At 49.8% G+C, this 17,161-nt stretch overlaps 1 protein-coding gene and 1 pseudogene across 2 annotated transcripts, besides 1 other annotated feature; both read right to left on the bottom strand.

Annotated features, from left to right (window-relative positions):
* Window positions 1–11,728: 11,728 nt before the first annotated feature.
* Window positions 11,729–12,686, bottom strand: NCS54_01484500 (annotated as a pseudogene). The gene is made up of 5 exons: window positions 12,508–12,686; window positions 12,416–12,458; window positions 12,280–12,359; window positions 11,868–12,219; window positions 11,729–11,809 (listed from the first exon to the last, which is right to left on the bottom strand).
* Window positions 11,729–12,686: a sequence feature.
* Window positions 12,687–14,844: 2,158 nt separating this feature from the next.
* Window positions 14,845–16,085, bottom strand: NCS54_01484400 (Hypothetical protein; the record flags this gene model as incomplete). The annotated part of the gene is made up of 3 exons (XM_053159968.1): window positions 14,845–14,885; window positions 15,068–15,756; window positions 15,811–16,085. 3 exons carry the CDS (start codon window positions 16,083–16,085, stop codon window positions 14,845–14,847), a joined length of 1,005 nt encoding a protein of 334 aa, XP_053015943.1.
* Window positions 16,086–17,161: the final 1,076 nt, after the last annotated feature.

Here is a 17,161-nt window from a genome sequence, read left to right as displayed (position 1 = left end):
CAAAGATTGATACCAACAACTTCGTCGAGCTGATCAAAGGCTACTTCTACCGATACGGATATAGCGACACTTCTATCGTCCGTGATCTCAAGCGACGCGGCATCGAGATCTCCGAGCGGACTGTACAGGAGTATCGTCTGAAGCATGGCATGAAGCGGCGCTTCCGAGATGTGGCTGAACGACAGGAAGCTATTCAAAAAGCAAAAGAGTTCCTCTTCCAAGACGACCGTCAGTCTTCAAGCATCAGAGGATTTGGCAGGGGGTATCTATACCATTACGTCCGCATCCGTGCCGGTGTCCTTGTCGGTCAGAATACCTTATATCGCGAGTACCAAACGAACCCAGAGTGGAAGAAGCGGGCCGAACAAAGACGCCTTGCTGATTGGAAGCACCGGAAGAACTTCCAGGTTCCTGGGCCTAACTTTATGTGGTCTCTCGATGGGTACGAGAAGCTCAAGAACTTCGGCTTCTCTATCTACGCCTGTATCGACACGTACTCGAGAGCCATCATCTGGATATATGTCGGCAGGGGGAACATGACTGCGCTGAGTTCACTCAAACAGTTTCTACGGACTGTGTCGTACTCAGGGGTCCGCCCCCTTTTCACCCGCTCGGATCATGGTATCGAGACTCCTCTTTGGGCCGGAGCCCAGGCGATTCTCGCCGACCTTGATCAGACAGAGCTTCGGTATACCACCGAGGATAACGACCAACGAGTCCACAGGCAGGGAGCGAGACTGAGCTCCTGTCATATCTGGGGCCCAAGCACATCTAACCAACGGATCGAGTCTTGGTGGGAAAAGCTACTCAAAGGTGTCAGTCAGCGCTGGATCGCGTTCTCACACGAGCTGATTGATAGCGGCCTCTTCCAACCAAACCGTCTTGCTCACCAGATCGCGGTGTATGCTCTCTATGGACCCATGATCCGTCAAGAGGTTGCCGACTTCACGGAGATGTGGAACGGCCATCGCATCCGGCCACAGAAGAATAGGGAGCATCTCGTCACCGGGATCCCGATGGATCTGTATAATACAAGCGAAGTGGAGAACTGGGCAGTCCATCTAGGGCCTGCGGCTCGAGATGGGCTTGCCCAGATGATGACCGCTGTCGATTCTATCGATATAGACGATCTGCTTGGCCCAATAACAACGGACTGGTGTGATCAACAGCTCCGGGAGCTTCAGTTCGATGGTCAGCTAGATGGGGAGCTTGATCATAAGCGGCCACACCTCGCGATCTACTTACGGCTTAGAGACAAGATTCAGGTTCATCTCGACTGCGGGGCAAGTCCGGTGCTGAGCATCCCAGAGAGTCCAGTTGGAGGGCAAGAGAGATTCGTACGTAAAGAAGTACTCCATCGCACTCAAAAGCTAGCTGACAATGCTTTAGCTTCAGCTCCTCGAGCAGAACTACCTTGAGCCTATTAACAATAGCCTCTCCGGAACTGAGCTACCCGGCGATATTATCAATAGTGTGGACGAGCTGATGGGGGACCTGGGTCACCTTGAGCTAGAGTAACTACTATTTCCTCTGTTTACGAGGATGCCGACTACTTGGCCTCCTCGTATCAACTCCTCGGGTTCCAGCAGCGGGACCATGGGCAGTGAAGGCAGGGTCAGCCGAGAGCTCCTCATCCTCTGCCTCTACCGAGAGTGCTGAGCTTATAGAGTCTCGAGCCCGTTTCTGACCCGCGCGAGTCTCGTCCACGTCGCTAGTAATAACCTCGATCTGGTCTTCTGCGCTAGCTCTCGAAGGAGGTAGAACTGGGCTCAGAGAGGGGCTCAAGGAGGGCGAGTTGAACTCGCTCCCGATTAATAAGGCTGGCTGTACCTTCACCTCGGTCTTGAATAACTCTTTCTTGATTCCCTTCTCCTTTTTGAACGGGTTTACGGCTGACCTCGGCGTCTTGATATGACGAGGGGCCGGGACTTGTGGTCGAGGAGACAATGGCTCATAGAAAACAAGGAAAAGGAGATATCTGCCCTCTGTTTTACTGAAACGAAAAGGGCAGTCCTCGCCGAAAAGCTCTGCGACTGTCTGTCTCTCCCAGTCGAGGTCGCTTAGCTCCGTGATACCCTCTTTAATATGGGCGTTCTGAACGAGTCTCTTGTCGAATTGAAGAACAGAAGAGAGGACAGGCTTGTCCTTGAACTGAGGGAAGAAGATGCTGTCGAACCAGAAGTGGACAGGTAAAGATGGTTCCTCGTCGACGAAGGGGCGCAAAGCGACCTTCAGCAGCTCTCTAGCCAAAGACCACTGGGGCTCCTCGTCTTCGTCTAGTATTTCCCATGGGTCAGGCCTCGCAAGGAAGACAGTGAGACGCATCGAGATCTTCCGTCTGCTCTTGTTTTGGCTCTGTTTAGCCACAGCCTCACTGAGTTGCGACGAGCTCGCCCTCATGCCCCTCGCGATCCGACTCTGGGTAAGTTTGGCATCTCGATACACGGCTGAGGGCCGCGATGCTGCGAGGATACGGCCAGGGCCGTCTCCAGAGCCGGTGAAGATCGTCTGTGAGGGCGTGGAACGATCAGAGGCTGTTAGGTCGATAGACTGTATAGCGGAGGAGGTGGAGGCTGTCTCAACGTCTCGAAACGGGACTGGCGAGCTGTCGAGGATGGGGATGCTCGTGGGCCAACGTCTGCCGCAATATGGACAAAGATTGGACCCTGGGTAGCTATCGCGGATGAAATCGTGGCTCCGTTGGTACGATTTAGGGGCCACGGTCTTCGGAACATCAGGACATATCTGCGATAAGACGTGATCGGGCATATCTACGTACAAGACAAGGTCAGTCACACAATCTCATGATGGATAGACCCGAGCTTACTTGGGGAATGGATGGGGATAGCCCATGACTGCTACGAGGTGGCGATGGGCTGGGTATTGATGCTGGTGTGTATGTGTGAGTGAGTGAGTGAGTGAAAAAATTGTGACGCGTCACCAGGAATTATCACGACATATTCCCTGGTGGAGATGCCATCCAAATGGAGAGATACCTTCCGGATAGTGTGCAGTACTGTAGTCTTACAAGGGTCCACAAAATTACTAAGTATTTTAACATGGTTGAGGCTTCCCAAAAGGGTTTTGTCACCCATGTGGTAATATGCAACCGTAGTCAGAAGTCCCTGTAGTGACCCGACTGGAGCCTTAACACAGTCGAGGGGATATTGCGTTTACCCCATAGACCCGCTTCCCCTACGCTAACGGTGGATCCATCTACAAGACTAGGCAGCTGATGAAGAATTCTGGACGGGTACGGCGAGGTACCTTGAGCCATTTAACTTGAATGTATGGATAATAGTCCTGGTAACGCAGCGACGTGACTAAAACGGCAGGAATAAGACATACTAGCCCACTCCTTAAGGCCAAAGCACATAACAACACAGCCACGTATATATTCTTGTTGAGGGCTAAAACCCCTGCGTAATGGCCTATTGTTGAGCTTATTTCTCTGTAGTATACGTAGATAATTACCACGCCTAACACGTGCATCGCCGCCTTCCTGACTACTCCTCCTAGATAGCACGGTTCTAAAAGGCCAAACAATACAGCTTAGACACAATATTACCTTTCCAATGAACTAAATATTGCATAGTGGAACCCCAGCCTCTTGTTACCATATTCTTGCTCTTTGGCAGACTTTTCATACCTCTCTACTGTAACGCCTCCCTGACATTAACATCTGTACAGGAAAGCGCGACAATGAGACTATATGAGGCTTCTGGAGGAAGAAATCCTTGCCGTATCTTGCAATGAAAGAATCAGATCTATGCGCGGGGAATATGTCTAATTACCTCTGACACTAGATATGGGACGACAGTTAAAGAGGCCACTCAGTCCCTGGTAAGACGCCGTCACCACTGCGCTGGAAAAAATGGTTAATTATCGCCTATCTGAGTTCCTACCCGTTTCCCCATTAAAATCTTTACACAGCAACCGAGTTTGAGGCCGTCCCCCCTTCTACGCTCTATTTCCCCCAGGAATCCACTTTAGGCAACGCTCAGTTAACGTAGTAGGCCGCATCTACTTTATCGGCCTCGTAAGATGTTTAATAGGACTATAAGCGTTCCCAGAGTCGCTATAAAAAGGAGAATTGCTAGAAGGGTTGATGCTCTTACACGAGGTCTCATCCATGGGGGCAATACACTGGAATAAAGATGAAACAGTTAGATCGTGCGCTTGGTTTCTGTAGCCATCTGGAATTGGTACCGAGATTCCTCCATGCTTCGGTTTGATGTCGCTTCTGGCGTCCCAGCTATCGGTCATGTGGCTGCTGGTTGGCGCTTGTTCACCGGCGTGGCTCACGTTCTCAGGGCTGTCAGCGATGCTCAACGTCGTCTTCTATTGCTATGTGAGGTTAGTGATGGCTTTATCTAGAAGGTTTGGGTAACTAGTGGTGGTGCGCTACTTGCATTAGACAGTACTTTCTTAGGCAGCCCTCAAGAGTGGACGCATCAACGAGGGGTCGGCGCGTCCCTAGGTAACGCCAACTATAGCAACAGGTAGCTGGTCGATCTAGGTTTATGTAGGAGCAGTGGGACCAGGCGAGCGCCTTGCAATAGCTTGGGATGGCTGGGAGAATGGTGCATGGCATTGCTGAAGTGTTGAATCGTGCCGCGTGTAGTAGCTTCCTTGTTACTTATAGCATTGTTCCATCCCAGGACTAATTAAACAGGGGTTCTGACTTCTACCCATTTGCAGCCCCTGGAATGATGAAATTAGTCCGGCTACATACCAGTACCCTAGTTGATTATCAATTCAGTTAGGTAATTAGCCATTCTTTTCCCTGAGTAACAGAGAGAAAGTAGCATGGTGAGAGGGACTTTAACAAGGTCAGTCAGCGGGCCGGTGTTGTGTGCATGTCTACCTTGAAATTTCTCGTTAAGGGGGTGAGAAATACGAGGCTAGGGTCAGGACAGCAGGCTGGCATGTCTTCGTTCATCAAGCTAGCCGGGTGATTGGGGGGATAGGCCAATCGGATCGGCGACTGGGAGGTGCCGTCTCATCTCTATATGGTCTGCCGCAGGGTGGTGCCATACCGCGGTGGCCAACGAAAGAGCTTCACAGGGGGCCATATAGCAACATGTTCAACCACTTGCTTGGTGATGGTGATCGGCAGAGGGCCTCACACCCCTGCACAGAAAGTCTCACGTACGCACATGATCAGAAGGTGCCTGCATCCTCTCGGCATGCCCTCCCTGAAGGCGCATTCACAAGCCAGACCGAGCAGCATCACGTAGTTCGCGCTCCGCACCAAAGCAATCAAGTTGTGGAGCCATGCATATGCAGGACCTCATCGATCTCCCCAAGAACCAGGCGGCATCGCCGGAAAAAGGCTATAAATCTAATAAATACGCCGGTAAGAGGTTGCTAAGACATATATTTACCATAAAGCCTATATCTCCCTCGGACAGTTGGCCAATAACCTCCTCCCTTCTCCATCCAGGGCCAGGTACAGCATCCAATACCAATACCTGTCTTATCTACGGTAGTACCAGGCGCTGGAAGGACTGCTTAACCAGTATATCCCACAGGGACTGACTCTCACCAGCTATATTCTTAATTTGCCCCACGAAGTATTGGTACAGCCTTTGTGAACCTTAATAGAGATAACAGTGACCGCCAGGCCGTGAACACGAAATGGGGCATATTTCAACCAACAAGACGTACTGTCCAGCTTCCGAATACGATCAATAGGTTTCTGTCAAATTTAAAGGCAATCGTGAACCACGAACTGCGCTTTCGTACAATTTCAATTCACTTTTTAACCCCTCCTCTAAGGAGGAACCCGGCCACACTTAACAAAATTATAGTTTTCATAGATCTTTAGGTCTCAATAACCCTAGAAGCCACATAACACTGAGTTCCATCCAAGTTATGTAGGTGAATAACTCGACCTCTGCCACCGCAACATCTCTTCTTCGGCTCGAGATACTGACAGAAAAGACCGTCAGAGTTTACTGCGCATATGTCTCACTTGATCGCCAAGGGTGAATGTCAGAAATAACGCCCTTTTGAAGAGGATCCCAGACTTACACCAGGCAAGTGAGAACTAAGCTATATCATTCCACACGTGAATGTGTTGAATTGCAGTCGCCAGTGGACGTTCGAGCGTGATTATAGTTGACGCTGAATGAGATACCGCGTAATGAAACCTGGACGAGGTGAAATTGATCTGGGAAACATAGGAATCTAATTACGCAGTGGGAGTTCAAGTACTAGTTGCATCAGCCCCATAGCCCTACCAGGGCTAGGTTAAGCTGGCAACAATTCCATTTGGTGAAAGGCCGTAATTCGCGGCAATTATACAAAGCTGCTAAAACGGACAGCCGGCTACGATAGAAACGGCCCAAGGCAGCTTTAATAATCAGAGTTTCTATGTCGAGCTACAAATATACACGGCCGTTATCGGACAGCCATTCACAATATCTAGATATTCTCGCAGAGTAGATGAACTTGTGATGGCTATTCCTCTTGCCTAGTTAACTTGCCAAGCAGACCATGTTCTATATAAAATCAGCAGTCGCATTTCAGGGCATACAAGTATCAAAATGATCTCGAATGAGAATTCGTATTTGGCTTCTAGCTGGTATACCTATCGTTTCGGGTGTGATATCCTCACAAGAGCCGCGTGGGAATTCTGAGGCTTTCAAATGCCCTGGGAGGCCAATAGAAGACCATATGACAATCTCACGCGATGTGAAAGATGTGCTGCACGTTCTCGTGGCTCATTAGCGCAAATAAGCCAGCTCGTCCACCGCGAAATCTCAAAGGTCATCAACCAGCCGGTGCGATACATTGACTACGAGCGCGACTGCAGCTGGACCAGGAATTACGACATTAGCCGCCGCTGCTACCGTATAAAGGATTCTTATAGGCCTATTATTAGCAATTACTATGACTATTAGAGTTATTACGATCAGTATCACCGTTCCCTATGGCAATTTGGCTTACCAGTCATGGCTAATGAAGTCTAGGCCCTCGGTCGATAAAGCAAACAAGAAACGCTTGTAAAACAAGAAAACGTCCTCGAGCCCATGATAAATGGACGGTTCTCCCTTCACATCGAACAAAATAGGCATCTTGTAGAAGAACAGTGAAGGATAAGGGGATCTGTTTCAAGAGTGTGTAAGAAGGCGTGTGGAGGGGAATATAAAGCAGAATAGTATCTTTAATTGCATGAGGCTTAACGCCGCTACGGACTACCCTAATGCCACCACTTGGAAGGAACGACTGAAGACTTTCAGTCTCCTGTATAATTGTGTGTTCCACGTTGGTGAGTACGGACCAAGAACTCAATCCCACTCAGTTGACTCCTTGGATGGATACAGGGTGTATGAGCCAGAAATGGCCCAGCACAATACGAATTTATGTGAATCTCTCTGTTGTTACTAATCTTTTATCGAAAACTGTTAAAGTAACAAATGTTGTCAACCCTTAAAAGACCTGAACACCAACTCGCAATCTCACATCCTGTTTATATTCCAGATAAAATCTCTTCCGCCTTCATATTAATAATCTTCACGTCATCCATGGCATCCTCCATGCTTCTCATCTCATCTGTCAAATCGAGGCAATGCACTTCGATTAAATCCCCAGAATCGGTGTTCCTTACAGCTGCGTCGGAGGTTCCTGGATCAGAGAGGGTATGGCTGTTGTAGAATGCATCGGCGACTGTATCGTTACCCGAATCCTCTGCCACTGCCGTATTTTTTCCCGGGGGAGATAACTCTCGAGAGCGCCTGTGCTTCCGGGTTGGGCGCTTCGGAATATATGCGCGCGTTCTTCGGCCACGATTAGGGCGGCGCTGGTTGCGGTAACGACTACATCGTCTCTTGGTGTTGAGAACCATCAGCTTTGTTAATATATTGACTTCTCCCCTTTTAGGGAGCGAGCTCGACCATACCTTACTCTGGAGGGTCAAACTTGCGAGGCGGCTGGTAAGGAGCTCGGCATCGGCCATCTCTCTCACGTTGGGGCCGTTTGGATAGGTAGAGATAAGAACGAAGGGGAATATAGTGAAGATTTTCAAGGCTTGGTGATGTGACGATCGTGGTGTTCCTAAGGGATAAACCGGTCGTGCTGGGTTTATGTTGGTAGAGAGGCCAGTCGCGTGGTCTTGAACAACTGGCTGTCACGTCTGGTAATGTGCTCAATATTATTGAGCGTAACCAAGTTGTATTGATAGCTAAGGCAGCTGTGGCATAGGGAGGTGCAAACGAGTGTGTATTAGGTATATACTAAGAGGGGTTCCCAGGATCATTGAGTGAGCTGGGCGATCTCGCTGTGGTTGGATGGATTTTACTGGTCCAAGACCTTGCACGCGAGACTTGAGGCGGTCACGGCTTGGTCCCCCGCAACAGCGCTGTAAGCCCCATTTAGGCAGCTGAAGCACCTACTGTAATTGCTATGATAGATAGCGGTTACATAACCCAATCTTCTGTCCTCCGGCTTGACGGCTAAGGTGCACCGCTTGCTGGGACCGTATGACAGACGGTCCGACCTGCTGGTGGCTGAGATGTGGAAACAATGTAAGGAGCTGTGCTCCTCTCGGACATATACAACTGAGACCATTCAAGAACAACACATCATCGTCTACTCCCGCAATCTTGCTTTATCACAATTAGACGGGGATGTTCTCGTCTCCCATAACGACGATTGCAACTCCAACCCTATAGATTCCGAGCTGCTTCCCCACGTCAATGAAAGGCGTACAAGCTGGGATAGAGGGAGCGGGGATCCCGGAGAAGCGCACGTACGCAAGCATGGGTAAGCCGGGGAATTGATCTGCCATTCAAAGCAATACACTATCCCTGTCCGTTATGGTATTGTGATAAGAGCCACCACCTCAGTCCAGACCCTAATAGGTAGCTTGATATGATGCCCATTCCAATCGGCTGGCTTGATTTATCCTTCCTTGTTGATCTATTGACCTCCCCTCTTAGAAGGAGCCCGGCCACAGTATTGGCATGTCAACGAACCCCGTACCGCATGACGCCGACGCTTTTCTCTCCAGGACCCAGCCGTGCTCCGCCGTAAACGAGATCATCTTGCCAAATGATCGCATGATCGTGCCGCTGTTGAGTCTGGCTTCAGCTTTGGGTCCGGGTCTCCTTGCGTGGCCAAGCTGATCTTGCTGGCCCAGCCATTAACATCGGCCCGATAAATCGTAATAAGATTACGTACGAGTGCGAGATGTGAACAAAGTGCATTGCCTAGGTAGCACTCGTCTCATGGACTGTAGGAAGTGGCATTGTCTCCCGGGCACTTGCCACACAACCATGACCTGTTCCCCACGGCACTCCGTCCAACATCCCCAAACCCTGGCACATGCTGATCTGTTGGTCCCGTAATAGTAGCATATCCCCAAGTAGTCTAGTGTCCACTCGGCCCTAGCGAGCTAAAACCCTCAATTCCCTTTGCCGCAGCCTCCATGGTGACCTCCATGGTATCGAAGCCCCCTTGGCGTCCTCCATGGATGCTCGCAAATATCTGGGCTGATCACTTTCTGAGCTGTGGGTCTTTGATATTAAGCAGCGCATCTGCATCAGCAGGACCCGTACTAACAAGTTAGCCCCTGCCAAGCAACGCCTCCAGCATCCTCGCCCTTGTGTACTAAAGCACCTTGTTGTCGTAGAGAGCTAGACAGCAAACTTTTCACCAGCCAGGCCGATATGATGAGTCTCATCTTCACTTACTCTCCTTCTTCCAGCAACAGTTCGACTATGGGAACTGGAGGTTGTGAGTGGGGCGAATTCGATGCCGTTACTATAGTACCTCCTCAACCTGACGATGGCCCCATGAAGCAGTGGTTCCCGGAACAGGATCAGAAAATGATCAGAAGTGGTCAACTTGACAGCGTCGGTGGCACTAGGTATGTCTCTTAATCGGGCGCCGATCAGCATCTAATCGAGCACATAGTCTCACCTTCTGTCCCGGTTCATCCCTACGACGTTCGTTCGACGGTACCTCGGCAAGTTACCCACCGACCCTATCCGCAACTGAAGGACGTCTGGGTGTGTTCAATATCTCGGATCAGCAAAGTGCCGTCGGCGTATTCGGCGGCGACGCCCTCTGGCCAAGTCCTATCAACCTTTCGGAAGAACAAACCTCGATGGTAGCCGCAAGCCTCGAGGAGCCATGCCCAGGACCTAGCTGCTGCTGTTTCACAATGACACCGCCTCCGGTTAATCTAGGTACCAAGCCAGCCTTCGTGTTCCCAGATCCTACTGCCGTAGTTCGGGCCTCAATGCCGGTCTTTGCCCGCAACACACAACCAGATCTAGCGACCATCCCATACAGACAGGCCCTATATTCCCCTGGTTTACATCCAGAAGAACAGGAGCAGGCACTGGGAGTGCCACAGGTCGACCGCCACAGCAAGGTCAGTACTTCGACCTATGGTACATCTAATTTGCCAAGTCTCACTACATTTAGTGTAATGGACAATCTCGTGGATTGGAGGAGGAAAAGGAGGAAAAGGAGGAAGCGTCTCTGCTGTGGCCACTGGATCCTCTTTTTGGTCAATAAAGGAAGGAAACTCACAGATAACGAGAATTGAACTCGATCTAAGGACATTAAACTCAGTCTTTACCCCTGTCGTTCCGCACCGTAGCACTCAGACTGGGCTTATATGAGTAGAGATGTAGATCCCATTAGAAGTCTGTTAGTCGAGAGAGAATGTTTGTTAATCAGGCTTCTCGTATGCATGCTGAGTTCCAGGGTCTACTTTGACGAACCCGATTGGCGACGACGATTGACAATGGCGGAGTTGGAGGAGACGATACTCTGCGGCACGGCTGCAAACCGGAACCTGAGGGGCGAAGTTGTAGGACAATCGGCGAAAGCTACGCGGCTCTGTGTGAAGTTTAGAGCGTTGTGTGTTAATCTCGACTATTGGCATGGCGCTCGCAACGGCGTTGGTCCTCATCAGGGAGAGCCTTGATTCGCAGCACGTCTAGGACGGGCTTGAACCCGACGCCATCCAGCCGGCCACGCTCCTAAGTCAGCGGGGCAGACACTGGAAGCAGCCCGCCTCACGTTAGCAGTAGACAAGTTTTTTTCTCGATCAACATGCAGATTGCGGTTGGTGGCCAAGGAATAGATGATCATGTGAAAGGATGAGAGTTTGAGGGATTTTTGTTGCACTCACTGGTGATGTACGTTCCTCGACCGGCTTGCGGGACTGTTACTACACTGGATCCTGTTGATTTGGAGAGCAACCAAAGCGGAGACAGATGCGAAGCATCAGACTGACCTGGTAGGGCTGAATACCGCACAACCGCGAGATGGCAACCCACGGCAACCGGAAGCACGTCGAGAGAATGGGCGGACACCGGGTACTGGGTCCACTTGGCTGAGGCTGCAGCGCCTTTGGCTAGGAATAGGTTCAGACCTGAACTTCTTAGTATAATATGAGGGCGCACAGAGGGGTATACCAGGACCCTTGGGGACACATTAGTTGATCCCCAAAGGTAACTGGGAACCAGACACACAGAACACGCCAGCCAGCTGCGGGAACAGGGAGAAATAACATGGAGATAGTGTAAGCAAGGAGTGTTAGGCGATCCAGAACAGAAGAGACTTAGGCTGGAATGCAGGGAAAGTCCATGTGGACAACTTCAATGGTCTGTCTACATCTACAGGAGGCTGAAACCGGCTTTTGGCGTCCCGCTCAGCGGCCCTCCTGTGTTGATGAAGGAAGCGACATGATATGAGTGTAACAGCCCTAGAAGGCCCCCGTGCCTTCTCTCATGGCATTGTCCTCTTTTTCAATAATCTTGACGTGTGCCTCGTAAAACTGGAGCATCTAGTCCGTGTCAGCGCGGAAACCTACAAGCTAATAGCGTGACGAAAGGATGGGCAACCTTCTGCGGGCACTTCTTGTAAATGATCTTCGTGTCGTGCTTGGTCTTCTGGCCGTTCTTCCAGATAAGATAAACGATCAGCTTTCCGTCATCGTCTTCCTCACAAGCGCCTATCATCTCAATCTCATCCTCCCACAACCCCGAAGGAAGACTCCATTTATTCGCTGTCATTGGCAATGTCTCATCGGTACCGTGCCCATAGTTTTGTCGGATTCGCTTAGGCTTTTTGGTGGAAGTGCCAGTTATCGTCCATTTACGCCCTTTTGTCTTGGCCGCCCCAGCTGGTCCCTTGATCTTGAGCCTCCCCCCTATGGTGTCAAAATACTTATCGAGAATCTCGTCACCCGCTACCCTTAAAGAAATACGCTGGTAAGAAAATTTGAAGGATAAAGCGGAAATGCCTAGTACGTACTTGAGATTCTCTTCGGGTTCCCAAGTCAATTCTTTCTCGCTCTCAAAACCCTTCCACTTAACCTGAAACATGAGGTTGCCCTAAAATGAAGTCAGTCATAGGCACAACCACCATAACCATTATGAAACACGGTCACATTTTCATCAATCCTGTGGTCCCTAATCGTCTCTACAAGAAAACTGAGATTTGTGAGTATCACATAAAGATTATGGCAGACAAACAGCTCACAGGCCATCGCCAAGCTCGCCATCAGCTTCCTCTTCATCGCTCTCGCTCGTGGCAACACCTTTGGGAGCTTCAACTATGTCACTGTCAACAACCAACAGTGGGCCGTCTGAGGTTGACCTTCGGCTTGCAGGAGTGAGAGCCGTAAATTTGCCCTCATTCGAAGGTTGGTCGTGGCTAGAAGCTGCAGGAGGTTAGCTCTCGTCTTGTCCATCATGCGGCAGGAGCTGGCATTGTGTTGGCGGGAGTGGATTTGGCGCGCAAACACGTCGCGCTCCGCATCTCGCATCGCGGCGAAACATTCGGGAGAGGTCAATGAAGGTAATTCTAGGAGATGGAATCTTACCTTGAGGCATTCCGGAAGCGTATGAATTGCACGATTTTGAAATATTGCGGTGCCTCCCAAAGCGGAACTCCCAGTAAAGGACACTGCTCCAAGCGGACCGGCAGCGAGGTTTTAAACCTTTATCTCTCGCTCTCCAACAAAACTAGCCCAAATGGACTGTGGATAAACAGCCGAGACAATGGAACACTTTCTGTTCCGGTACACAAAGTGGGAGGCAGAGTGTGAAGGCATGCGACAAGTTGGACAAAACATGATGGCAAACCTTTAGTCCTTTCTAGGAGGCAAATCGACGTCGGATGAGCAGAAATGGGCACCTAACCTACAGGCGGTGCGGGCGACGGTCAAGTTTGCAACGGAGACGGGAAGACTGGGAGCGAATCGAGGGATATAACATACTAATCATCGAAGCGAGGAGATGCTAACCTCCAACAGCCTCAGGTTAACAGACCATGCTTCAGCTGCGGAAGATAGGATGCTGAACACTTGAAGAAATTGGTCTTCAAGCAGACCTATCAAACTGAGTCAAGCGAGGATGGAACAAAGGGATGATGAGCGACTTGATCCTGCGTCGCAGGCTGAGACGATGCTCCCTTGACATTGGCTGCCGAAATCCGTATAGCGACAGGCTTCTGATCAGCTCCCTGGTCCCTTCGTCAGCCGTCTAGCCGGAGAGCTCTAGCTCTCGCTGAGCCAGCTCCAGTCTCCCTCGGCTCAAGGAGCGTATCATGCGCTCCACAACTACTTCATCAACCGACCTTCGCTCTGACTCGCTCTCTAGGCTCCTGGATCATTCACCGTCTCTGTCCCGATAGATTTGACGGCACCTAACCGCGACGCTGCAACGAAGATCACTTTTACAGGAACATCACGGGACTCCTTCTTGATGCTGGCGCCCATGAGACTCTGAACTATATGGTTAAGTACGGGAAGCGTGATAAAGGCTAAGACGAGGCGTTTTGGTAGCATGAATGAGACAAGCATGACACATGCAGAAGAGAATCAAGAGATGATTTAATTGTACTGTTTTCCTCTAAGAACCGGACAAGGTCGGTCTCTTGAACCTATGTTCAACCTACGGAGAGCGATCTGTTACCTAAGCCTAGTTGAGTCGTAGCGTTGACGAGGATAGTAATCATTGTCCCATTTCAACAGACACGCTGTCGTTAAGACGAGCTAGCGAGTGCAAAGAGACGCTTAGGTCTGTCCATAGCAGGATGGGTCACCCGCCTTGAAGCCGCCCCTCATCTGAGTGAATATTCAGTCAGACGTAGGATAAGGTTTCGACAACAATCCGATCTGTAGCTCTAAATAAGGCATTTGGTAGATGGTAATGGACAATACATGTTGCCCGTAGGACGTTGAAGTACTGGTTATCTTGGCTGCAAAATTCAACTTGAAGGGTTGGGAAATAGGTACTGGTAGTTCCGTTACAAGATATCGTAGTTGAGACTGACGGTTTCTGACCGTACAAATTCTCGAAACTTCTCCAGTGGGTAGGCCATCCTTTTGTCCCTTCCTTTTAAAACACTGAGTATGCCGTGACTGTCAACTGAAATGCAAAGTCTGCCGTCACACGGACCCGTGGCAGAGAAGTCACCTACGGCGACGGTGCGAAGAGAACATATCCCTTGAGGTCCGAAAGCCCATTCTATGAGATCGCAAAACTCTTTTTGAAGGCGATAAGTTGACGGCGACGAGGCATCGCCGGATACCCTCTCCTTGCGCAATTGAGAGCCCCAATCTTGAGCACCGTACAAAACGCCGGTCGAATCCGTCTCCTCGATATTGGTAGCTGCGGTTGCGGATGCTCCCCAACTTCGATTGATGCATTCCCAAACCCTGGAATCGAAATATGAGAAACGAAGATGGAGAAGCTCGAGGCAACTTTTTGAAGCAAACGGAAGGAGCATGGATCTCTTGAGAAAACATATATTAGTTACATTCGAACGGGGCAAAATCACACGATCAGTTCTGATATACCATCACTTTGGAGATTACTCACAAGATGTTTGATTTCGTGTTTCACACCTAGGCACTGAACGTCGAGAAACCCCAAAGGATTAGAAGACGGACAATTTTCCAACCGTAAGAAAAATGGTTCCGAAGCAAGTTCAGATGACCAACAAGAGCCCCACAGCTCATCCAACACGCAATTCTGGAGTGTGGACCGATGAGCCAAGATACTTGACCAAAACTCACTTTTCGGGAACCACGGACCTGATGTTAGCCGCAAGGCTAGATCGGTTAGTCCACTGAAGGAGCCAAGAAAACGCATGACCGCGTCTTTCAGCTCTTCCTCTTGACTGACAAAATCTTTAAACTCATTACTGCTGTAAATCTCAAACGCCTTAATTTTAGGTTGTACCCGTAGTTCCACCAGAGTGGCGAAAAATCCAGGCAACCCGTGGCAGTCGCGGAAGCGAAGCGAGACCAACGTGTCGAAATCAAGTCCTCGAGCTAATCCAGGCCCGATAGTGGTAGACAAAAGAAACAGCTCTCTTAGTTCTGGAAACACCGGCATCGACGGAGCAGGTTGGATGCGAAGAATCTTTCTCAAGAATGCAGAATCGTGGATAAGTGATTCCTGTTCAGATGGTGAATGTTCACCCTTATCATCATGGCATTCTCCTAGGTCTAGCTCAAGTCGCTCTAGATGTCGTCGGTTCCTTGACAAGGCAGATAACAAGGTCAAGGTGTCTTCTGAACGAGGTGCTCTCCATTGCAAGCTTTTCAGCTTCCGAAAGTTGCCCAAATCGATGGCCGATCCCTGAGTCGCCCGCATGGTTGGCTTTTCATGGCAACAAGGGTTTGTGATGATACTCAAAGCGCGGAGCAATCTCTGACGTGTAGTGATAATACCCCGGGGCCCAAGAATGGCTTCTGGAATACATGTTTCCAGTTCCCAACTGTCGCATATCGTTAGAGTCGGACGATTCAAGCATGTGCTCGCGTTGCCATACCTGAAGGTGTCTAGACGATTATCGCCGATCTCATTAACAATCAACCCGGCGGTAAACGCAAGATGCTCAAAATCACGAGAATGGTTTGAAAACCCCTCATATGGACGATAGTCGGACCTTATGGCGCCGTCGCCGGATGCGTCGAGATCCGAGTCGGACTCGATCTCGGTCCATATATCATCCTGGGTGTATAATGCCCTATGAGGACAATCTGCCCACCACGGCTTATAAAAGTCTATTTTGAAATGGAGGTGCCTGACGTATCTCCAGGGCATTGTTGGCGGCAAGTTCTGTGGTAGCTCGTGCAACGAGAATGGCCCGGTAGGCCTGACGTCAAGTGAGTGCCAGAGCTTTGGCAACGCGACGTACCGTATAATTCTTGACACTTTAGTGAGCGACTTGCGGTCTTCGTCAATGGTGACCTAACCCCATTAGCTAATCATGCCCTCTCCGGTCCGCAGTAAGTAGACTAAATGGTTATCAGGTATCAAGGGAAATACTCAACATATCTAATAATCATGTTCAAGATCTCAACCGGCAGTTTAGAGATCATATCCGCCATGATGGTTATACTAACCTAGAATATCAATGCGCTTCTACTTTCGAAGGAGACAGCTACGCATCGATTGCCTTGTTAAATTGAAAAGTCCTTATGATTAGCCGTTAAGAAATAATTCTTGTTTTTCGAAGCTAGGAAAGATGAAGGAAAGATGAAAGAAAAACCAAGATTTTAAGGAGAAAAGATGAGAAGGCAAAAAAGCTGATGGAAGGTACACATAGGCATCGTAAATTGCGGGAGCCAAATTCAGTCATATTAAGGTATGACGGCCGTTTTCCACTCGTCACGATGGCACCCTTGTCAGTGATAAATGGACGCGATTGCCGGGCCAAAAGCGGGCATCAAGGTGGGAACTCAATGTAGCTCGCACGACCTGCGTTGCCCCAAATGCAGCGTCCCGTTACAGACCTATTGTGGAATGTATGCATGTAGCTTGGTTAGGACAGCTAACCTTCTTTGGTAGGTATCCAAAGCCAAAACAAGTCATCTTCGTGGACGGTGCTTTCTTTCATTTCTTCTCTCTTCTCCCCACAGCCCAAAAAAGAACTTGCTAAGGCTAGCGTGATGATCGAGTGCTAGCCAGCATATTCACCAGACCTGAATCTCATTAACGATCCCTTTGCTTCAGCTAAGCATAGGACTAGAAAGAAACACCGGGCGGACTACTATCTCATACAAGGCGACTTCAGATTGTAGGAACCAGGCACTGGCGGTGTGTTGATGTCTACCTACCCTAGTGTGTTGACGTATGAAATGTGGGGTCTCTCCTTGTTTGCAGGCTTTCTTTGAAGC

This window comes from Fusarium falciforme, chromosome 13, assembly GCF_026873545.1.
Source record: "Fusarium falciforme chromosome 13, complete sequence".
Lineage (NCBI taxonomy): Eukaryota > Fungi > Ascomycota > Sordariomycetes > Hypocreales > Nectriaceae > Fusarium > Fusarium falciforme.
Note: the sequence above shows the minus strand (reverse complement) of the source record. Positions and strands in the feature narration are given on the sequence as shown.